This window comes from Hyperolius riggenbachi, chromosome 1 (genome assembly GCF_040937935.1).
Source record: "Hyperolius riggenbachi isolate aHypRig1 chromosome 1, aHypRig1.pri, whole genome shotgun sequence".
NCBI classification, from domain to species: Eukaryota; Metazoa; Chordata; class Amphibia; order Anura; family Hyperoliidae; genus Hyperolius; species Hyperolius riggenbachi.
In genome coordinates this window covers 55,131,550-55,155,796 of record NC_090646.1, presented here as the reverse complement: position 1 = coordinate 55,155,796, position 24,247 = coordinate 55,131,550, and the positions used below count along the sequence as shown (strand labels likewise).

The 24,247-nt window shown below is 47.8% G+C and overlaps 1 protein-coding gene across 1 annotated transcript in view; it reads right to left on the bottom strand.

The window, feature by feature from the left end:
• Positions 1-835: 835 nt before the first annotated feature.
• Positions 836-24,247, bottom strand: part of VAX2 (ventral anterior homeobox 2) — a 174,827-nt gene continuing 151,415 nt past the window's right edge. The window contains exon 3 of the mRNA XM_068274425.1: positions 836-1,410. Coding sequence (XP_068130526.1) covers positions 946-1,410 — 465 coding nt within the window. The 3' untranslated portion in view covers positions 836-945. The remainder of the gene's footprint in view (positions 1,411-24,247) is intronic.

Genomic DNA, 24,247 nt, shown 5'->3' with positions numbered 1-24,247 from the left:
CCTTCTTGAGACCACCATGAGCTCAACCACGCTTCACCCATATGGTTGTGCCTGCATGGTAGCATAGAGCCACTCGTGGACAAGCGGCTCCTGGCTTCCTCTACAGACACGGCCATACTCATGCAGGCGCAATACATCTGCACTTGCACATGAAGAGGAGTGTGGCTATGTAATATATCCGACCAGCACTTGTTGAATTTCTTTCAGGGATCCCCACAGCAATGATGCAGGACGTGGGAAGCTTCTGCTGGATCCAGGGACTTAGTAGATGGACTTCTTACATAAGTGTCTCTTGTTTTACATCAGGTTCACCTCGGATAAACTTTATAAAAAGTCCTTCCAGTAAGATTGTAACTAAATTAACACAGCATTATCAGGTTGTAAATGTTGCAAGCCCTCACAATTCCTTAATGAAAACATCTGTAACTTGGGCTACCAAGTAAAATTTGGTCAGTGAGCACTTTGGTCCAATGCTGGGAGCTGGGGAACCTTCCCAACTTTCAGGGAAAATGACTGATTGGCTGATATTTCTGGCCATAACTGAATTCTTCAATGTTTAGATACATTTCCCATAGGAACTCTCACCTTCACAACCAAGCACACTGTAGCTAGGTAACCTAAACCTCAGAGTGTCTACAAAGGCTTTAACATTTGATGTCAGACCATTAAACAGTGCCTACTGTAATGTGTAAAAGGGCCTCCACCCACCATATTCCTCTTGCTCAAGATTTCATCATCTCCATGAAAATCAGAAAGCACACACACACCAAGCACACACACACCAGGCACACACACACCAAGCACACACACACACACACACACACCACTAGACAGGTTTGGTTGAAAAAGTCTTTTGATATTTGTTGACTTGCAAGACCAGTCACTAGGTGTGGACAGGAAGCAAATACAGTGGACTTTGACACCTTTTCAGGTCAGTGACAACTCTTAGGAACTTGGCTTTTTGCTGGTGATACTGTCTTTTCTCTCCAGACGGGTGTAAGGCTCAAATGCCGAGCTTCCCAGTCCGTACCCTGGGGGTATTTCATGGAGGCCTCCCAGTAAGGGCCCAGGGAAACAAAGGGGGGGTGGTAGCCTCGGAGAGGTTGAAGAAGCTAAGGATGGGACTTGAAGGGCGAAGGCTCCTGCTCCAGGAGGGCTACTGCTGATTCCAGGCGAAGTGCTTCCTGAAGTACCCAAGCTTGACCCATTGGCTGATGGAGTGCCTAGTGGGTTTTGACTAGGAGAGAGCAGGTTGGGGGGTCCAGGTACGGACAAGAGTCTACCTTGCTCCAATAACCGTAAAATATTGCAGGTAGCAAAGGATTCAGAGGTGGAAGAGGAACGTTTCTCAGAGTCCCTGCTCTGGTCCTTCTTCTGCTTAGTCCTCCTGTTCTGGAACCAAACTTTGACCTATGGAAAAGAATACACAAATATTAATAAAAAAAAAACCCTTGAACCAATCATTACACCAAGTGTATTTTATTAACTTAAAAATTCTCACTAGCCATACTAATACAGTTGGATGTCTATGGATCTGTCTCCCATTCTGAACAGTTTTCCATAGACAGAGTTTGGCTACATGGGAATTTTTCAGACAGTCATTATTGAGTTCAGTCAGAGTAGTACCGTACTACTGCTGAACCGCCCGCTGCCCGGCCTCCCTCAACGCGTCACTCTCCGGACTCCTCCTCCTCAGTCACTCACTTCATAGTGCCGCCCACTGCCAGCCACCCACTACCACCGGTACTGTTTTACTTCCTTAAACTTTTGTATGGGGAAGCGGGCAGAGGGGGGAGCGCTAGCAGAGGGGGTGGGGGGAATTTCCGACCCCCCCCCCCCGCGATCGGGGCATGCTCCCCCCTTATGCCTGCGACCCCATAGGGGGGCAGTATTCGGCCGAACAGGGCCCTGTTCGGCGGCCATTTAGTAGTTCGGGGCGAACCCGAACTTAAAAGGCCGAACACCATCAGGTGTTCGGCCGAACGCGAACATCACCCTAACAGGGTGATGTTCTGCAGAACCCGAACAGTGGCGAACACTGTTCGCCCAACACTATTTGACACCATTAAGCGCTGAGGGGTAATTTTTGTTTCCCGAGGTCCTCAGAAGAGTCTTTACATAGTTAATGTGGCTAAAAAGAAAAAAGTTTTTGTTTAAAAAAACAAACAAATGATATTAAAAAGTATATATTTAATTCAACTGGCCTTTCAACTCTTTCTTTGTTCCTTATTAAATACTAGCTGGTCACCCGGCGTTGCCCGGGTATGTATTTGGCTGGTGTTGACCCAGCCCACTTTTTCTAACCCTAACACACAATTACTCAATGACCCATACAAAGATAAATAAACACTCCTTCGAGCCTATGAGCATTTCAGTGCATACTTTTCACCCTCCTCTTTGCATAACTAGGGTTATACAGGTGGCAGCCATTAGCAATCCCTCCTTTGCTGGACACCATCTATTCCACCAGTGTGCCGGATTATTTGCCGGCAATATGAAAGGAAGGGGTTCCTCCAATAAATGTAAAATATTTTATATTTGTCATCATGCAGCTGAAAAAAGGCTGCTATTTATTATTATAATTTAGAAAATAGATTTTATTTCTGAAATCTTGTATTTTTAATTTGGGTCCACGTTAAGACTGCAAGAATGGCAGTCATGAAATATTCCCCTTGAAAATCAATAGGTGAATTTTGATTAGCTTTTGTACGCTCCACATACTGTTCTGAATATTATTCCCAGTCACCCAGTGACCAGCGCGCAAAGTTTGAGAACCCTGCCATTGCAGCATGTTTTTAGGGATGCGCAACCCCCCCTTTTCATAATTATGCATAGCTGCATTTTTTAACCAATATCTTATGATATTTTATTGTCATTTGCAGTAAATTACTCATATACTACTATCAGGTTTTTAGGCCCCCAAATTTCCCTTTGCACCCTTTTTGCATATATAGAGTTTTTTCCGTTCGTCTGTATGGCCCATCATTCCTCCGCGCTCAACCGGTAAAACTGTTTGTCCAAACAGCTCCTCGGAACGACTTGTGTCTCTGATTAGTTCTGAGGACAAGTGCATCGTTACTGCACATGTGCAAATCTGGACAGCAGATCAAATATCTTTCCCGGTGGACAATGGAGGAACAGCGGTCCAGACATGGGAATGGGAAGGCTCTATGCTATCCAGAGGTATGTTACTTTCAGGGAAGGTCAGAGCCGGGACAAGGTCCTCCAGCACCCAAAGTTGAGACATCAAAGTGCGCCCCTCCATCCCTCCCACCCCAGCCCTCACACACTGATTGCTATTAGACTAAGAGGCGCCCCAGGGCCCCCAACACCTTAATCTCTACTTATCTGGCTTGCAGTCACTGCCATGTATCCCCTTTTCTTATTTCTCTCTGCTTCAAACACAATAGGGGAATGATAGCTGAGTGAGTTGTGCACCCCCCCCCCCCCCTTTACACTGCGCCCTGAGGCTGGAGCCTCTCTCGCCTCTGCCACCGCCCGATCCTGGGGAGGATGATAGGGTGGAAGGTTGCTGCAAGCCTGCCTTAGTCAGATTTTGAAGGAAGGATTACGGGGAGGGAAATGTAGAAATGTAATAGGCAATCCTTTTTGGCTAAAACAAAACAAGTTTTACTTCAGATGAATTTCATTTTCAGGTATTATTAGTACATCTGAACTGACTTTTACTTCCCTGGGGCGTCTTCCAGCCCCTGTAGTCTGTGAGGTCCCACAGTTTCCTCTGGGTTCCCTCTGTTGATCCGCTGTCACCCCAACTTAAAGTTCTGAATCCTAGCTAGGAACGTTCTGCACATGCGCAGTTAGAAAAGACTTCCGCATGCGGAGAATCAATAGGTGAATTTTGATTGGCTTTTGTAGGCTCCACCCACTTTACTAAATTGTAATCCCAATCACCCAGTGACCAACTTTGCAAAGTTTGAGAACCCCACCATTAACAGTGTAGGAATGGCTGCTGTTTACATTTTCCCTGTGAAATGTATATTTGTCTCTGCCCACTGATAACCAGACATTGGCTGGGTATGTATTTGGCTGGTGTTGGCTCCGCCCACTTCTTTACCCTATCACACAATTACTCAATGACCAATTACTCAATGACCAAGTGAGCTTTGCAGTCTTTGGCATCAATAATGTGCATTGAAATTAAACAAAATCTGAGCAAAGTTGGGACACCAATGGGCGGAGAAAAATATACATTTCATTGGGAAAATGTAAACTGCAGCCATTCTTACACTGTTAATGGTAGGGTTCTCAAACTTTGCACAGTTGGTCACTGGGTGACTGGGATTAATATGCAGAAAAGTGGGTGGAGCCTACAAAAGCCAATCAAAATCCACCTATTGATTTTCAAGGGGAATATTTAGTTGCTACCATTCCTGCACTGTTAATGGCACAAGCCTCTTGCACTATTAATCACCTGTACCTGGTACACTTGGCCATTGGGTGATTGGGGTTCAAATTCGGAAAAGGGGTGGAGCCACAGCCAATCAGATTTATTTAATTTAATGCAAATTATTGATGCCAAAGACCGCAAAGCTCACAAACTTGGTCATTAAAGGGGCACTATGGCGAAAAATTGTAAAATTTATAATATGTGCAAACATAGACAAATAAGAAGTACATTTTTTTCCAGAGTAAAACGAGCCATAAATTACCTTTCTCCTATGTTGCTGTCACTTACAGTAGGTAGTAGAAATCTGACAGAAGTGACAGGTTTTGGACTAGCCCATCTCTTCATGGGGGATTCTCAGCAAGGCTTTTATTTTTTACTAGCTGGAAGCCCGGCGTTGCCCGGGTATGTATTTGGCCGGTGTTGGCTCCGCCCACTTTTCCTAACCCCAACACACAATTACTTAATGACCAAGTTTGCGAGCTTTGCATTCTTTGGCATCAATAATTTGCATTGAAATAAAATAAATCTGATTGGCTGTGGCTCCACCCCCACTTTTATGAATTTGAACCCCAATCACCCAATGGCCAAGTGTACCAGGTATAGGTGATTAACAGTGCAAGAGGCTTGTTCCATTAACAGTGCAAGAATGGCAGCAATTAAATATTCCCCTTAAAATTCAATAGGTGGATTTTAATTGGCTTTTGTAGGCTCCACCCACTTTTCTAAATATGAATCCCAGTCACCCAGTGACCAACTGTGCAAAGTTTGAGAACCCTACCACTAACAGTGTAAGAATGGCTGCAGTTTACATTTTCCCAATGACATTTGTATTTTCTCCACCCACTGATTTCCTGACATTGTTCGGGTATGTATTTGGCTGGTGTTGGCTCCGCCTACTTTTTCTAACCCTAACACACAATTACTCAATGACCAAGTTTGTGCGCTTTGCAGTCTTTGGCATCAATAATTTGCATTGAGATTAAACAAATCTGATTGGCTGTTTTTGGCTCCACCTCTTTGTGTAAATTTGAACCCCAGTCACCCAATGACCAACTGTACCAGGTTTAATTTGTGCCATTAACAGTGCAAGAATGGCAGCAATTACATATTCCCCTTGAAAATCAATAGGTGAATTTTGAGTAGCTTTTGTAGGCTCCTCCCACTTTTCTGAATAGTAATGCCAGTCACCCAGTGACCAATTGTGCAAAAAGTTTCAGAACCCTACCATTAACAGTGTAAGAATGGCTGCAGTTTACACTTTCTCAGTGAAATGTGTATTTGTCTCCACCCACTGATGACCTGGTATTGCCCGATTATGTATTTGGCTGGTGTTGGCTGCGCCCACTTTTCCTAACCCTAAAGGCCTGTACACACTGCTGCGCTTGCGCTGCGTTTTTAAAAACGCATGCGTTTTTAAAAACGCAAGGTCTTTTGAAAAATAATGAAAATCGTGATGACTTGTACACACTGGTGCGATGCGTTTTTAGAAAAACGCAAACGCAGTGCCTGCTGCGCTTTTTTAAGCGCAGCGCATGAAAAACGCATTAAAAACGCATGCGCTTGCGTTTTTGCCTGCGTTTTGCAGAAGTCAGTATCCCAGAAGACTCTGCAATCTCCTGATTCCTGTTGAAATGTAAACTAGAAAAAAAACAAAGGATTCTTTAGCCAATCAGCAATTACAAGAAAAACGCAAACGCACAAGAAACGCAGGCAAAAGCGCATGCGTTTTTAAAACTACATGCACTTTAAAAACGCATGCGCTTGCGATTTTGCTTGCGTTTTTCAGTGTGTACAGGCCCTAACACACAATAACTCAATTACTCAATGACCAAGTTTGTGAGCTTTGCGTTTTTGGCATCAATAACCTGCATTAAAATGAAACAAATCATATTGGCTGTGTGTGGCTCCACCCCGTTTTATGAATGTAAACCCCAGTCACGCAATAATCAACTGTACCAGGTTTGAGGCTTGTGCCATTAACAGTGCAAGAATAGCAGCAATGAAATATTCCCCTGAAAAATCAATGGTTAATTTTTGATTGGCTTTTGTAGGCTCCACCCACTTTTCTGAATATTAATCCCAGTCACTCAGTAATTAACTGTGCAAAGTTTGAGAACCCTACAATTAACAGTGTAAGAATGGCTGCAGTTTACATTTTCCCAGTAAAATTTGTATTTGTCTCCGCCCACTTATGATCCGGCATTGCCCGCTTATGTATTTGGCTGGTGTTGGCTGTGCCTACTTTTCCAACCCTCACACACAATTAATCAATTACTCAATTACCAAGTTTGTGAGCTTTGCGGTGTTTGGCATCAATAATTTGCATTGGAATGAATCAAATCTAATTGGCTGTTTGTGGCTCCACCCCCTTTCTGAAATTGAACCCTAGTCACCCAATGATCAACTGTACCAGGTTTGAGGCTTGTGCCATTAACAGTGCAAGAATGGCAGCAATGTAAATATTGCCCTTGAAAATCAATAGGTGAATTATGATTGGCTTTCGTAGGCTCCTCCCACCTTTCTGAATATTATTCCCAGTCACCCAGTGACCAACTGTGTAAAGTTTGAGAACCCTACCATTAACAGTGTAAGAATGGCTGCAGCTTACATTTTCCCAGTGAAATTTGCATTTGTCTCGCCCCTTTTTGGTTATGGGAATAAAAAATATCCTATACTTTATTCCAGGTAATGTACTATGTGTGTGCCAAATTTCATTCAAATACGTTCAGCCATTTTTGCGTGATCGAGTAACAAACATCCAAACATCCGAATTTTCCCATTTATTATATCAGTAGGATAAAGATATTCCCTAAAAAGGATTCAAACAATGATGCTGGCCAGCTTCCCTGCTCTCTACACAGTTTTTTGGCAGTTGGGCAGAGCAACTGCCATTCACTAACTGATTTTGAAAATAAATAAATCCCTGAGAATCCCCTATGAAGAGATGGACTAGTCCAAAACCTGTCGCTTCTGTCAGATTTCTACTACCTACTGTAAGTGACAGCAACATAGAAGAAAAGTAATGTATAGCTTATTTTACTCTGGAAAAAATGTACTTCTTATTCGTATAGGTTTGCACATATTTAAAATTTTACAATCTTTCGCCATAGTGCCCCTTTAAGTAATTGAGTAATTGTGTGTTAGGGTTAGGAAAAGTGGGCGGAGCCAACGCTGGCCAAATACATAATCGGGCAACGCCGGGCCACCGGCTAGTTTATAATATTAGCAGGATTACCTAAGAAGAGGATACCTCTGGACCCTGTAGAGGATTCCGTTAACTTAGTAGCCTTTCTGCACACGTATCCTCTTTGCAATAATCGCCCAGCACTGAACTGTGTATACATTTTATCAATGAGTTGTATACATTAAATAACGCGCCTCTCCTGCCATATGTGCATGTACTGTAGGTCATCCCGTCAGCCAGTAACACATATGTAGATGTGACGCGCCATAAGGTGAAATCCTCCCAGCACCGTGGCTTCCCTCAGAACTACAAGTCTATAGAAACACAGATCGCTACAGTGCGTTCCAAAACTGCACTATACTTCCTCCAGGACAAAACAGAAAGGAACAGAATTGATGTAGTTTTTCCTGCGTCAGCCATACAAATCGCCCTCTGCTACGGTACGCCAGCCCGATTCTTCTTTTCTCCGTCGGCTAATTAGCTTGTCTGTCCCAGGCTGCCATTGATGGAAGTTTGCAAGAAAGCCCAGCAGGCCGCCGTCCATTGTGGAACGCGCCGCCTGCGTAGCGGAGTTCCGACGGTCTGTAAAGTTGCAGCCATTCCTTCGCATCCATAATTCACCGTCTTCCTGCTCTGACAAAAAAAAAAAGTGAAGGGGGAGGGGAGGCGGGAAGAATAGAATCCCTCATGTTAACCTGACCAAAAATTTCTAAGACGCTTTAGCGGCACAATGGAGGCCACTCAGACGAGGACAATGCTAACCGCCGGCTTTTAACGAGCTAAATTATAGCCGAAAACTTGCAGTGCTTTTAGCAAGGCGTCCTCGGAAAATTACTTATAATTTTACAGGTGACTTTAAACTCCGATCTGAATAAAACATTGTGTTAAAGGGCTGGCGCGCAATTAGAATGAATTTATACCTATTAATTTTTTTTTAAGTTATTTTCGCCCATTAAATTAAACCTTAGTTTTAGTTTCAAAAATTAAAAAAAGTTACGTACCGCAGGAGAGAGAATCCTGTGGATCCTCAGTGCCCGCGCATGTGCAGCAGCATGGACCCGATCAAGATCAGCTTCTTCCACCGAATCCCAAGCGGATCCTTGCTACTGCAACAAGTGTCAATGTGCCCTTGTGGACGGTTTTGCAGAAGGGACATGGCCCGAGTGTAGGAGGGTGAGGAAGCCTCTGGAGGATCCAGAAGTTACCAAATTAGGAGCTTTTCTTCCCTACAGGTTTACTTTAAAGCAGGGCCTTGCAGAGGGTCCTTAAGTGGGGGGTGCTCAAATTTAAAAAAGGGGCCTTGCCCCCCCCCCCAAATGCTCAGTAGTAACCACAAGTGGTGGGGGACCTTCCCCACCAATCCCCTTTCCCTGCAATGACTTGTGACCTTCACACCCCTTTCCTCCTCCCTGGCTCTCCAGCTGTCCCAAACCATTCCCCTGAGCCCCTCTGCTTGACACATACATCCATTCACAGAAGCGCTTGCTGCATTCAATGGTGTGGATTCAGTCAGACCTGTCACCGGTGGCCGCACGTTCCCCCCCTCCTCGTTTCTGGCTAGGGGGAGGTAATGGTTTCATGTGGGTTTTGAATGCAGATGGTGGGTGCCATGTGGGTTCTGGGTGCGGGTACAGGGTGTCATGTGAGTTCTGGCTATGGGTGGGTATTAAGTGTCATGCGGGTATTGATTGCAGGTAATTAGTGCCATGAAAGATCTGGGTGCATGTACTGGATGTTATGTGGGTGCTGGGTGCAGGTACTGGATGTGACATGGGTGCAAATACTTGGTGCCATGCCTGTACAGGGTGCTGGCTATAGGTGGGCATTGGGTGTCACATGGGTTTTAAATGCAGGTACTTTGGGTGCGGGTACTGGTTAAGTGGGTGATTGGTGCAGATAGTGGGTACCATGTGGAGGCTGCATGCAGGTGTGAGTACTAGGTGCAATGTCAGGCCTGGGTGCAAGCACTTGGTGTAATGTGAGTGTGATCACTGGGTGCCAGCTATGGGTGGAAGGGTTGTGGGTGGATGCAGGGCTGTGGAGTCCGAGTCAGTACAAAAATTATCCGACTCCAACCCCAAATCCGACTCCTCAGTTTATGAAATCACCGACTCCGACTCCAACTCTAACTCCAGGTACCCAAAATGGCTCCGACTCTAACTCCTTAGTCTAATACTTGCCAGGGCTGTGGATTTTGTACATAAATCATTCGACTCCCGACTCCGACTCCTCAGTTTATGAAACCTCCAACTCCAGGTACCCAAAATTGCTCTGACTCCGACTCCTCGGCTCCAACTCCACAGCCCTGGGTGGATGTTCAGAGAAGTAGAGGTCAGTGTGGGTGCTGCAGGAAGGGGAAGTCACTGGGGGTGAGAGAGGCCAGTTTAGATGCTGGGGAGGTAACTATGGGTGCTGCTAGGGGCAGGAAGGGAGCCTCTAGGGGAAGGAAAAGTCAATGTGGATAGTGGGGGAGGGAGAGGTCTTTGTGGGTGCTGTGGAGGGAGAGGTCAGTGTGTGTGCTGGGGGAGGCAGGATCACTGCAGTGAGTGCTAATGCTGGGTAGGGTCAGTGTGGGTCCTAGGTGGATAAGGTGGTCACTGTGGGTGCTAGGCTAAGGGAGAGGTCACTGTGGATGCTGGGGAGGGAGAGGTCACTGCGGTCAGGGAGACACCATCTTACCTGCTACCACACGACTGTGGGGACGGTTACACTAGGAATCCTGTATGGCACCTCTTTACTCTAAAGTGTCCAAGTTGGGGATGGAGCTTTCCGTTGGGTGGGGCTTCCCGCAGCAGTGGGTGGGGCTTATCACGACTGGGGGCAGAGCTTCATTTTTGCAGCCAAAGGGGCCTTTTTATGGGATTTTGAAAAGAACGGGTGCTTGGACACCAAGAGCCCCCCCCCCTCCCCCCTCTGCACGTGTCTGGGAGTTACACATTACCCAGCAAGCTCGTAGTGAACCAGAACTTCTAGGAGTGTGTAAGGGAATACAATGGACCAAAAAGCCCTCTAACTAAAGACAAGACAAATAACATTTAGATTGCACTTTTCTCTTGGTGGACTCAAAGCACCTGAGCTGCAGTCACCAGGGTGCGCTCTATAGGCAGTAGCAGTGTTAGGGAGTCTTGCCCGAGGTCTCCTCACTGAATAGGTGCTGGCTTAGGCCTAGTGCACACCAGAGCGGTTCGGTTGCGTTTTTAGGAACACTTGCGGCTGAGAAAACGCTTGGGTAATGTATTTCAATGGGCTGGTGCACACCAGAGCGGGTCGGTTTTAGCTGAAACGCAAATTCCCAGGCTGCAGCATTTTTGGGATTTTGGAGGCGTTTCTGCCTCCAATGTTAAGTATAGGAAAAACGCTTGATAAAACGCCAGATCAGAGCGGTTTTCCAGGCGTTTTTGTTACAGTAGCTGTTCAGTAACAGCTTTACTGTAACAATATCTGTAATCTGCTACACAGAAACTCTACACAAAACCGCAAAACGCTAGCAAAACGCTCCATAATAAAAAGAAAAACGCTTCAAAAAACGCTAGCGTTTTTCGGATCTACTAGCGGTTTTTGGTGTGCACTAGGCCTTACTGAACAGAAAGAACCAATATTTGAACTCATGTCTCCTGTGTCAGAGGCAGAGCCCTTAAAGTGAACCTAAAGTCACCCGAAAAAAATGAGATTAACTCACCTGGGGCGAACTTTAACGCGAACCGAACGTTACGCGAAAGTTCGCGAACCCGGTTCGCAAACCTAAAATCGGAGGTTCGGCCCATCTCTACCGGCGATCGAGAAAAATCTTCCGCACGGACGGCTCGACGGGGATCGACGGGAGCGATTGATTTTGGACGAAAATCAATCGTTTGCGTAACGATTTCACAGCAGATTAGATCACAGTGATCGAATCTGCTGTATATCGGCGGGAAAATCGTTAGGTGTATGGGCCCCTTAACGCTGGTAAATTAGTCTGGACTGGTATATAATCGCTCTGCTCCATATTGAAAGTTAACATCCTCCAGTTTTGCAATCTAGTTGTTTTTCTTACTACTAGTGCTCCCGCTTGCTGTGACTGTGTGTTTTGAGACCAGTGATGAAACAAGGAACACTAACGGTGGGAAAAATAATTGATGATCAAGTAATGTACAGAGTAATGGGTGTCACAGCATACATTTTAAGCTTCTAAACATAACCACCCAGGTGGTCAGTGGGATCTGGGTGTCCAGCCATTGGATTCCCTGTTGAAATTCTCCTTCCAAGCAAAACAGAAATGTGCTTTCTTAGAATGTTTTTGAAGGCAAATTTCTGTTTTGCATAGCATTTTAGTAGCTGCACAGTGTGATGGTTAAAGTGAACCTAAAGTCACGCGAAAAAAATGAGATTAACTCACCTGGGGCTTCCCTCAGCCCCCTGCAGACGATCGGTGCCCTCGCAGCTCCGCTCCGATGTCCCAGGACCCGCCGGCGAGCACTTCCGGTTTGGCCGTCACCGGCCGACAGGCATGGGAACGCGAGTGATTGTTCGCGTTCCCAGCCTGTATATCGCCCCCTATGCTGCTATTGCGGCCTCCTGGCATATTGCGGCATAGGGGGCGATATACAGGCTGGGAACGCGAACAATCACTCGCGTTCCCATGCCTGTCGGCCGGTGACGGCCAAACCGGAAGTGCTCGCTGGCGGGTCCTGGGACATCGGAGCGGAGCTGCGAGGGCACCGATCGTCTGCAGGGGGCTGAGGGAAGCCCCAGGTGAGTTAATCTCATTTTTTTCGCGTGACTTTAGGTTCACTTTAACCATCACACTGTGCAGCTACTAAAATGCTATGCAAAACAGAAATTTGCCTTCAAAAACATTCTAAGAAAGCACATTTCTGTTTTGCTTGGAAGGAGAATTTCAACAGGGAATCCAATGGCTGGACACCCAGATCCCACTGACCACCTGGGTGGTTATGTTTAGAAGCTTAAAATGTATGCAGTGACACCCATTACTCTGTACATTACTTGATCATCAATTATTTTTCCCACCGTTAGTGTTCCTTGTTTCATCACTGGTCTCAAAACACACAGTCACAGCAAGCGGGAGCACTAGTAGTAAGAAAAACAACTAGATTGCAAAACTGGAGGATGTTAACTTTCAATATGGAGCAGAGCGATTATATACCAGTCCAGACTAATTTACCAGCGTTAAGGGGCCCATACACCTAACGATTTTCCCGCCGATATACAGCAGATTCGATCACTGTGATCTAATCTGCTGTGAAATCGTTACGCAAACGATTGATTTTCGTCCAAAATCAATCGCTCCCGTCGATCCCCGTCGAGCCGTCCGTGCGGAAGATTTTTCTCGATCGCCGGTAGAGATGGGCCGAACCTCCGATTTTAGGTTTGCGAACCGGGTTCGCGAACTTTCGCGTAACGTTCGGTTCGCGTTAAAGTTCGCGAACCGCAATAGACTTCAATGGGGATGCGAACTTTGAAAAAAAAAAATAATTATGCTGGCCACAAAAGTGATGGAAAAGATGTTTCAAGGGGTCTAACACCTGGAGGGGGGCATGGCGGAGTGGGATACACGCCAAAAGTCCCGGGGAAAAATCTGGATTTGACGCAAAGCAGCGTTTTAAGGGCAGAAATCACATTGAATGCTAAATGACAGGCCTAAAGTGCTTTAAAACATCTTGCATGTGTATACATCAATCAGGTAGTGTAATTAAGGTACTGCTTCACACTGACACACCAAACTCACCGTGTAACGCACCGCAAACAGCTGTTTGTGTAGTGATGGCCGTGCTGGACTGGTGCGCACCATGGCGAGAGTGCAGGTTTTGGTGGCTTTACAGCCCATATGGTCGCCTGGCTGATGTAGCTGAATGACAGAACAGTGACTGTCCAGCTGATCAAATTTGGTCTGACCACAATGAAGCAACGACCTTATTATCTTTTGTGTGCCCCCCGAGACACTCATCTAGGCGCCGGTCATTGCTTCATTGTGATACGCAAGCCCCTTCACCACGGCAAGGTAATGATCACGAAGGGGAATGGGCGCATGTACATGCCTTTTCTTTTGTTGTTGCAGCTGCCCGCAGTGCAGCCAGAAAAATTAGGCAGTCATGTACACGCACCAGAAAAATTATTACAGCGGCCGCTGCTAGCAGCGGCCTAAAAAATTCAGCAATCCGCCTGGAGTCCCGGACCCTGTTGGTGGTGGCGGAGAAGGTAGTCAAGCGGCCTGCAGGCAGACATGCTGTGTGGAGGGACTGGGAGCGACTTAGTGTTCTTGGGGCAGGCCAGGCAGCCAGTCACACGGCGTGCAGGCAGAGATGCTGTGTGTGCGGGGACTGACTTAGTCTTGGGGCGGGCAGCAGCCCTCCGGGATCCATGCCTCATTCATTTTGATAAAGGTGAGGTACTTAACACTTTTGTGATTTAGGCGACTTCTCTTCTCTGTGACAATGCCTCCAGCTGCGCTGAAGGTCCTTTCTGACAGGACGCTTGCGGCAGGGCAGGAGAGAAGTTGGATGGCAAATTGGGACAGCTCTGGCCACAGGTCAAGCCTGCGCACCCAGTAGTTCAAGGGTTCCTCATCGCTGTTCACAGCAGTGTCTACATCCACACTTAAGGCCAGGTAGTCGGCTACCTGCCGTTCCAGGCAATGGTGGAGGGTGGATCCGGAAGGGCTACGGCGAGGCGTTGGACTAAAGAACGTCCGCATGTCCGACATCACCATGAGATCGCTGGAGCGTCCTGTCTTTGACTGCGTGGACACGGGAGGAGGATTAGTGGCAGTGGTACCTTGCTGGCGTTGTGCTGTCACATCACCCTTAAAGGCATTGTAAAGCATAGTTGACAGCTGGTTCTGCATGTGCTGCATCCTTTCCACCTTCCGGTGAGTTGGTAACAGGTCCGCCACTTTGTGCCTGTACCGAGGGTCTAGTAGTGTGGCCACCCAGTACAGCTCATTCCCCTTGAGGTTTTTTATACGGGGGTCCCTCAACAGGCAGGACAGCTTAAAAGACGACATCTGCACAAAGTCGGATCCAGTACCCTCCATCTCCTCTTGCTCTTCCTCAGTGACGTCACGTAAGTCAACCTCCTCCCCCCAGCCGCGAACAATACCACGGGAAGGTTGAGCAGCACAAGCCCCCTGCGACGCCTGCTGCGGGTGTTCTCCTGCCGCCGTCCCCTCCTCCTCCTCCTCCCCCAAAGAAACACCTTGCTCATCATCCTCTGAGTCTGACTCGTCTTCTGCACACGACTTCTCTTCTTCCTCCTCCTCCCCCCTCTGTGCTGCCGCAGGTGTTGAGGAAACAGCTGGGTCTGATGAAAATTGGTCCCATGCCTGTTCCTGCCGTAACGGTTCCTGGTCACGCTCATTCACAGCTTCATCCGCCACTCTATGCACAGCACGCTCCAAGAAGTAAGCGTAGGGAATTAAGTCGCTGATGGTGCCCTCACTGCGGCTCACCAGGTTGGTCACCTCCTCAAACGGCCGCATGAGCCTGCATGCATTTTTCATCAGTGTCCAGTTGTCGGGCCAGAACATCCCCATCTTCCCAGACTGTTTCATTCTACTGTAGTTGTAGAGGTAGTGGGTGACGGCTTTCTTCTGTTCTAGCAGGCGGGAGAACATGAGCAGGGTCGAATTCCAGCGAGTCGGGCTATCGCAAATGAGGCGTCTCACCGGCATGTTGTTTTTCCGCTGAATTTCTGCAAAACGTGCCATGGCTGTGTAAGACCGCCTCAAATGCCCACAGAACTTCCTGGCCTGCTTCAGGACATCCGCTAAGCCAGGGTACTTTGCCACAAATCTTTGAACAACTAGATTCATGACATGTGCCATGCAGGGTATGTGTGTCAGCTTCCCCATATGCAAAGCGGCAAGCAGATTGCTGCCGTTGTCGCACACCACGTTGCCTATCTCCAGGTGGTGCGGGGTCAGCCACTCATCCACCTGTTTCTTAAGAGCAGCCAGGAGAGCTGCTCCAGTGTGACTCTCCGCTTTGAGACAAGACATGTCTAAGATGGCGTGACAGCGTCGTACCTGGCATGCAGCATAGGCCCTGCGGAGCTGGGGCTGTGTAGCTGGAGAGGAGAACTGCCACTCAGCCAAGGAGGAGGAGGACAGCGAAGATCATGTAGCAGGAGGAGAGGAGGTGGCAGGAGGCCTGCCTGCAAGCCGTGGAGGTGTCACAATTTGGTCCGCTGCGCCCTGCTTGCCATCGTTCACCAGCAGGTTCACCCAATGGGCTGTGTACGTAATGTAGCGGCCCTGCCCGTGCTTGGCAGACCAGGCATCCGTGGTCAGGTGTACCCTTGACCCAACGCTCTTCGCAAGAGATGACACCACTTGCCTCTCAACTTCACGGTGCAGTTGGGGTATGGCCTTTCTCGAAAAATAAGTGCGGCCTGGCATCTTCCACTGCGGTGTTCCGATGGCCACAAATTTACGGAAGGCCTCAGAGTCCACCAGCTGGTATGGTAACAGCTGCCGAGCTAACAGTTCCGCCACGCCAGCTGTCAGACGCCGGGCAAGGGGGTGACTGGCCGAAATTGGCTTCTTCCGCTCAAACATTTCCTTCACGGACACCTGACTGCTGCTGTGGGCAGAGGAGCAGGAACCGCTCAAGGGCAGAGGCGGAGTGGAGGAGGGTGCCTGTGAAGGTGCAAGGGAGAAAGCGGCAGAAGCAGATGATGCACCTGAAGGAGGAAGAGGAGAAGGAGGGTGACTTTTCTTTTGTGTGCTGCTGCTGCTTTTGCTCAGGTGGCCATCCCATTGCTGTTTGTGCCTTTTCTCCAGGTGCCTTCGTAAGGCACTTGTCCCTACGTGAGTGTTGGCCTTTCCACGGTTCAATTTTTGTTGGCAGAGCGAACAGATGGCTTTGGTCCGATCTGAGGCACACACATTAAAAAATTTCCACACCGCTGAGCCACCCTGGGATGTGGGCACTATGGGGACCTCAGCAGCTGATGCTGAAGGGCAAGTTGGCTGGCTGTACATAGGTGGCGATACATGGTGCCGGACTCTGCCACCAGCTGTTTCTGACGAAGAGCTGCCCCAGCTTCTTTCAGCAACTTCTCTCCTCCTACTACTCTCTGACTCCCCCTCTGAACTGTCCCCCTCTTCATCTCCTCTATTGGGAACATACAGAGGATCCCTATCATCGTCAGCATCGTAATCATCCTGCCCAGCTTCGCTTGCCTCAGAAAAATCCAAACATGCACCATCAGTAGGTCCTTCATCCTCCTTACACGTTACATCCATAGTGTTGCCGCGTAACGCAGACATATGAGCTGGTGAAAAATCATCTGGCTGTAACAACAATGGCTGTGCATCAGTGATTTCACCACTAAATAATTCTTGCGAAGTGTCAAATGCAGCGGAAGTGGTGCTAGTAGTAGCGCTGGTGGCTGAGCAAGATGAGGTGTTCTGTGTCGCTAAATACTCAACCACGTCCTGACAATCTTGGGAGGTGATGGGACGTGCCTTCTTCCGAGCACTGTACTGTGGGCCAGGTCCACACGAAATTACATTTACACGACCTCGCGCAGACCTGCCGGGTGGCCTTCCTCTGGCTCTGGCACTACCTCTTCCTCTACCTGTTTTGTCCATATCGGGTATGCACGGAGTGGTATATCACACTGCGTGCACTCACGTAGGTAGGTGGGTTCACTTAACTGCACAGGTATGCGCACTGATGCGGTGGGTTCACTGAACACAACAGGTATGCAGTGGCGGGTTCACTGAACACAACAGGTATGCAGTGGCGGGTTCACTGAACACAACAGGTATGCAGTGGCGGGTTCACTGAACACAACAGGTATGCAGTGGCGGGTTCACTGAACAGGTATGCAGTGGCGGGTTCACTGAACAGTACAGGTATACAGTGGCGGGTTCACTGAACACAACAGGTATGCAGTGGCGGGTTCACTGAACACAACAGGTATGCAGTGGCGGGTTCACTGAACAGGTATGCAGTGGCGGGTTCACTGAACAGTATAGGTATACAGTGGCGGGTTCACTGAACACAACAGGTATGCAGTGGCGGGTTCACTGAACAGGTATACAGTGGCGGGTTCACTGAACAGAACAGGTATACAGTGGCGGGTTCACAGAACAGGTATGCAGTGGCAGGTTCACTGAACACAACAGGTATGCAGTGGTGGGTTCACTGAACAGGTATACAGTGGCGGGTCCACTGAACAGAACAGGTATGCAGTGGCGGGTTCACTGAACACAACAGGTATGCAGTGGTGGGTTCACTGAACAGGTATGCAGTGGTGGGTTCACTGAACACAACAGGTATGCAGTGGCGGGTTCACTGAACAGTACAGGTATACAGTGGCAGGTTCACTGAACAGAACAGGTATGCAGTGGCGGGTTCACTGAACAGTACAGGTATACAGTGGCAGGTTCACTGAACACAACAGGTATGCAGTGGCGGGTTCACTGAACACAACAGGTATGCAGTGGCGGGTTCACTGAACACAACAGGTATGCAGTGGCGGGTTCACTGAACAGGTATGCAGTGGCGGGTTCACTGAACAGTACAGGTATACAGTGGCGGGTTCACTGAACACAACAGGTATGCAGTGGCGGGTTCACTGAACAGGTATACAGTGGCGGGTTCACTGAACAGAACAGGTATACTGTGGCGGGTTCACAGAACAGGTATGCAGTGGCAGGTTCACTGAACACAACAGGTATGCAGTGGCGGGTTCACTAAACAGGTATACAGTGGCGGGTCCACTGAACAGAACAGGTATGCAGTGGCGGGTTCACTGAACACAACAGGTATGCAGTGGTGGGTTCACTGAACAGGTATGCAGTGGTGGGTTCACAGAACAGGTATGCAGTGGTGGGTTCACAGAACAGGTATGCAGTGGTGGGTTCACAGCACAGGTATGCAGTGGTGGGTTCACAGAACAGGTATGCAGTGGTGAGTTCACAGCACAGGTATGCAGTGGCAGGTTCACTGAACAGGTATGCAGTGATGGGTTCACAGCACAGGTATGCAGTGGTGGGTTCACAGAACAGGTATGCAGTGGTGAGTTCACAGCACAGGTATGCAGTGGCAGGTTCACTGAACAGGTATGCAGTGATGGGTTCACAGCACAGGTATGCAGTGGCAGGTTCACTGAACAGGTATGCAGTGGTGGGTTTACAGAACTGGTATGCAGTGATGGGTTCACAGCACAGGTATGCAGTGGTGGGTTCACAGCACAGGTATGCAGTGGTGGGTTCACAGTACAGGTATGCAGTGGTGGGTTCACAGAACAGGTATGCAGTGGCAGGTTCACTGAACAGGTATGCAGTGGTGGGTTCACAGTACAGGTATGCAGTGGTGGGTTCACAGAACAGGTATGCAGTGGCAGGTTCACTGAACAGGTATGCAGTGGTGGGTTCACAGCACAGGTATGCAGTGGTGGGTTCACAGCACAGATATGCAGTGGTGGGTTCACAGAACAGGTATGCAGCCAGGAACAAGCTAAGCCTAACTAATCTTTCCCTGAGAGACAGTCTGCAGCAGCTCGCCCTACTCTCACTAACGCAGGCAGCACACGAGTGACCGTAATGGCCGCCGCTGCCTGCCTTATATAAGGGGGGGTGGGGCTCCAGGGGCTAGTGTAGCCTAATTGGCTACACTGGGCCTGCTGACTGTGATGTAGAGGGTCAAAGTTGACCCTCAAGGTGCATTATGGGGCGAACCGAACTTCCGCAAAGGTTCGCCAGCGGGACGCGAACGCGAACCACCGAAGTTCGCATGGAACCGTTCGCCGGCGAACCGTTCGGCCCATCTCTAATCGCCGGCGGGTCGGTAGTGCGTCGATAGCAACGTTCAAATGCCCGACGACCGACACTAGCGGCAATACATTACCTGCTCCGGCCGGCGTGTATCCCCACTGTCACCGCTGCTCCGTCTCCTCGCTGGGCTCCGAATCCAGCAGGCTTCACTTCTTCCTGTCCCAGCAGGAAGTTTAAACAGTAGAGCGCCCTCTGTTTAAACTTTCCCGGACAGAAAGAAGTGAAGCCAGCCGGAGCCCGGAGCCCAGCGGAGAAGAAGACAGCGGTGACAGGTGACAGTGGGGACACCCACCGGCGGGTAATGTAAGCGGAGGGTGGGGGCAGCGGCAGCACCACCACAGATTGTGTTTGGTTTCATGCTGAAATCGATTCACAATCTGTTTGCAGTAAAGGCAGCCATACGATCCCTCTCTGATCAGATTCGATCAGAGAGGGATCTATCTGTTGGTCGAATCTGATGGCAAATCGACCAGTGTATGGCCACTTTTATGCTACGTACGTACACACATGCGACAACGATCTTCGTTGAGAACGACGAACTAACTTTTAATTGATGAAAGAACGAACTAAGTAAAGTTAGTTTTAAAAGGTGTGTAACGATCTGATCGTTAGAACGAACGTTACATCACGTAAAGCAACTATTGCGCCTGCGCATAAAAATGAGAAGTTTCACGGAGAAATTGGGAAATGCGCATGTCAAGCCTAGTACGAACGACCATTTCCAACGATGCACTATTTTTGCAAACAATCGTCGTTGGTTAAAATCCGCCGAGACAGAACTTTCTTTTGTAGCGATTTGGCTCGTTTGTCGTTTGCCTTAATAGTCGGTGGTTCGTTTTTTGTAACGATCGTCGTTGGTAAAGATCGGGGAACGATCGTTACAAACGACTATAGTCGCATGTGTGTACGCACCTTTAGAATGGCTCTCATGCAGAGAATGCAGACTGTCCATTGTCTAAATTAGTGACGATCAAATACATGCAAATATTTCTGAGTGGATGCAGGAATATGCACCTGGAATATGGACCAATGGAATTCCACTCTGGCAGAATTTGGTAGGTCCATTTTCAAGCTGCATAAATCCTGCATCAACCTGACATTTTTTGCATCTGATTGACCATCTCAACTAAAGATGAGTGACATCATCAGTAGCAATCCCGAACAGTGCAGCTTCAAATTTATAACAGTGTTGTCACTGAAGACCCCCTATGATGTGACGTCCCTGCCTTTCGAGAGGGTCTATATAGCCTCTTTTAAAACAATGGTTGCCATCCTCTGTCAAGATTCCTTAATAAAATGCTAATGAGGCTTGCATGGAAATTTAGTGCAAAAACTATATGCAGCTTGATACTGGACCAATATCGGCAAGGGGTGTAATTAACATGGGATATGGAACTCACTTTTTAAAACTCTTGTACTTATTGTTAGGTACAAGAGTAGTTGCTTAACCAGTGGCGTAGCTAAGGAGCTGTGGGCCCTGATTCAAGTTTTACAATGGGGCCCCCCAAGCACTCTGTACATAACAACTGATACGGCGCACCAAAACCTGCCAATGGCAACTACAGGTGCAAGAAGGGGATGGGGAGGAGTTTGTTAATGATTACCACTATTCAAAGTATCTATAGAAGTGATTTTTATCAGCACAGGACCAATAGAGAGCTAATACTGTAGTTGATGGAGGGCCTTTCAGGGCCCCTCTTGCCCAAGGGCCCTGATGCAGTGGCTACCTCTGCAACCCCTATTGCTACGCCTCTGGGCTTAACATAGATAGATAGATAGATAGATAGATATGGGATAGATAGATAGATAGATAGATAGATATGGGATAGATAGATAGATAGATAGATAGATAGATAGATAGATAGATATGGGATAGATAGATAGATAGATAGATAGATAGATAGATAGATAGATAGATAGATAGATAGATATGGGATAGATAGATAGATAGATAGATAGATAGATAGATAGATAGATAGATAGATAGATAGATAGATAGATATGATTACCTGGTTGATCCTGCAGTGTGACTGTAGCAGAGAGCGCCGAGTGGAAGGAAGTTCTAAAGACACACTCTGGCTCCTCCCCACCTCACGTTTCGTAATGACACTTCCCCGTGGCAACGGCTGCTGCGTCACTCGTAAGTGGACCCATACTGTATGGCTTTCCACTGCTCCAAACACTGTATCAGTCTCTGTGATGTCAGTTAGAGATGTCGCAAACATAGAAGTTTCTGTTCAGGAACGGCGAAAAACGCGAACTTCTGCAAATGTTCGCGAACAGGCGAATTTGGCGAACCGCCATAGACTTCATTGGGCAGGTGAATTTTAAAACCTACTAAAGTGGCCACAAAAAGTGACAGAAAAGTTGTTTCAAGGGGTCTAACACCTGGACAGGAGCATGCCGGAGGGGGATCCATGCCAAAAGTCCCACCAAAATTACAGAGTTGACGCAAAGTCGGGTTTTAATCTCTAAAGGGCAGGAAACACATTATGCACAGCTCTGGGTGTCAGTGGGCTGTGGAGTGTCACACACACAAAAATCGGATCAGTGAATAATGGCGCACAGCGCCTATGCATAAAAATGGTGCCGCATTAAAAAGATACGCTTATCGCTATTTATCGTTAGTACTGCATAATAATGGCGCACAGGGAAAACAGAAGAAAAACAGCACACAGTAACGTTATTTATCAATAGCGCCCTACATATGCCAAACTGCAGACGTTATTTTTCTGCAAAACGGTGAATGGATTAACGCTGTCAAGGTTAGGGTTAGGCACCACCAGGGGAGATTTAGGGTTAGGCACCACCAGGGAGTGCTTAGGGTTAGGCACCTCCAGGGGAGTGGTTAGAGTTAGGCACCACCATGGGGGTCTTAGGGTTAGGCACCACCAGGGGGGTGCTTAGGGTTAGGCACCTCCGGGGGGTGGTGAGGGTTAGGCACCACCAGGGGGGGGGGTTTAGGGTTAGGCACCACCAGGGGGGGGTTAGGGTTAGGCACCACCAGGGGGGTCTTAGGGTTAGGCACCACCGGGAGGGGTGGTTAGGGTTAGGCACCACCAGGGGGGTGGTTAGGGGTTAGGGATAGGTACAGAGAGGGTTCTGAGTGTTAACGCTAAATAACAATGAGGCTTTAACACTAAATAACGATAAGGCTTTAACAATAAATAGCGATAAGCGACAAACGGATTAACGGCAACACCGTGCGCCATTATTCGCAGGCGCCATTTTCAGATGAATCCAAAAAAATAAAGGAGACCTATGTGCTAGCCCTCAAAAGTGCTTTCACAGCAAGCGAGGAACAAGAACACAGGCCTAGCTAATGCTTTCCCTACCTATTTGCAGCAAGTCTGACCCTGCTCTCACCAACAGTCAGCAGCCAGCAGAGAATTAATCCAATATGGTCACTGCAACTGCTTTTTGATAGGTAGGTTGGGGGGGGGGTCCAGGAAGGGGTGCTAGCTGACTGGCTGCCATGTGTCTGCTGACTGTGAGGTAAGGGGTCAAAGTTTAGCTCGATGATAATGTATAGGGGACGAATCGAACAAGCCAAATGTTCGCCGCAAATGCGAACAGCCGATGATCGCAGAATACTGCTTGCCGGCGAACAGTTCATGCCATCTCTGTCAGTGTGTTCAGGCCACTTATGAGTGATGTAGCAGTCATTGCCATAGTGATGACTTAGTACAAAGTAGGAGAAAGGGAGGAGCCTGAGTTGCCTTCCGAACCTCCTTCCACTCAGCACTACACTGGTGGATCAGCCAGGTAATTATTCATTTATTTAACTGTATAGAGATTTAAAAAAATGTGGGATATATGTTAAACAAGAGTTTTAAAAGGTGAGTCCCATCCTCTTTAAAGAGGAACTTTAGTGAAAAGGGGAAAAAATAAATACAATACATTGCAAAGTGAGAGGTTACAAAATAGAAGAGATATCAAGAAATGATTGATATTCGTCATGTAATTTGTTTATGTTGTTTGATCCACAATCAGCCTGCTAGTCATCATCTTTACTGCTGGCAGACATGAAAAAACAGGCAGCACCAACTGCTATTATCTATAACCACACCCACTAACAATATGATAGGCTAAACGTTTTTTTTACAGATATACATATGCACAGAGGGAGATACTGATTGCTTGGCAGTTAGAAACTTTATTATTATTTCCCACAATGCAACAAGGCTCCCATAGTGTGATGTCAGCACCATGGTCCTGACATCACACTGTGGGAGGGGTTTCACCACAATATCAGCCATACAGACCCTCCTAATGATCTGTTCGAGAAAAGGAATAGATTTCTCATGGGAAAGGGGGTATCAGCTGCTGATTAGGATGAACTTCAATCCTTGGTTGCAGACAGTTCCTCTTTAATTGGCCCTGTTCCAAGCTGTGTACAGTTTGCCTTAAATTTGCATGCAAGACAGAATTCTTAGTATCTAATTGGTCGTCTGTACTCATGAGGTCATATCCTGTCTGCTAGGTAACACCAGATTCCTCTGTTAGCCGATGGCTCCCAGGGACAGGACCGGCCCGGTCAATTCAGCAACAGAACGAGTTCCCCTCATTACTCCCATATTCAATGAGCTGAACTCATCGGCCGTCTGTACTCATGAGATCATATCCTGTCTGCTAGGCAACCCACAATCCTCTGTTAGCCGATGGCTCCCAGGGACAGGACCGGCCCGGTCAACCCAGCAACAGAGCGAGTTCCCCTCATTACTCCCATATTCAATGAGCTGATTTTTTTTCACACATTTATGCAAAACCACTGAAAACACCCGACTTCTGCCTCAGGAATGTGGGAATAATTATTGTAAATTGGCCTTCATTCAGGTCCATTATGTGAGCTTTTCAGCAAATTAAAACCAAT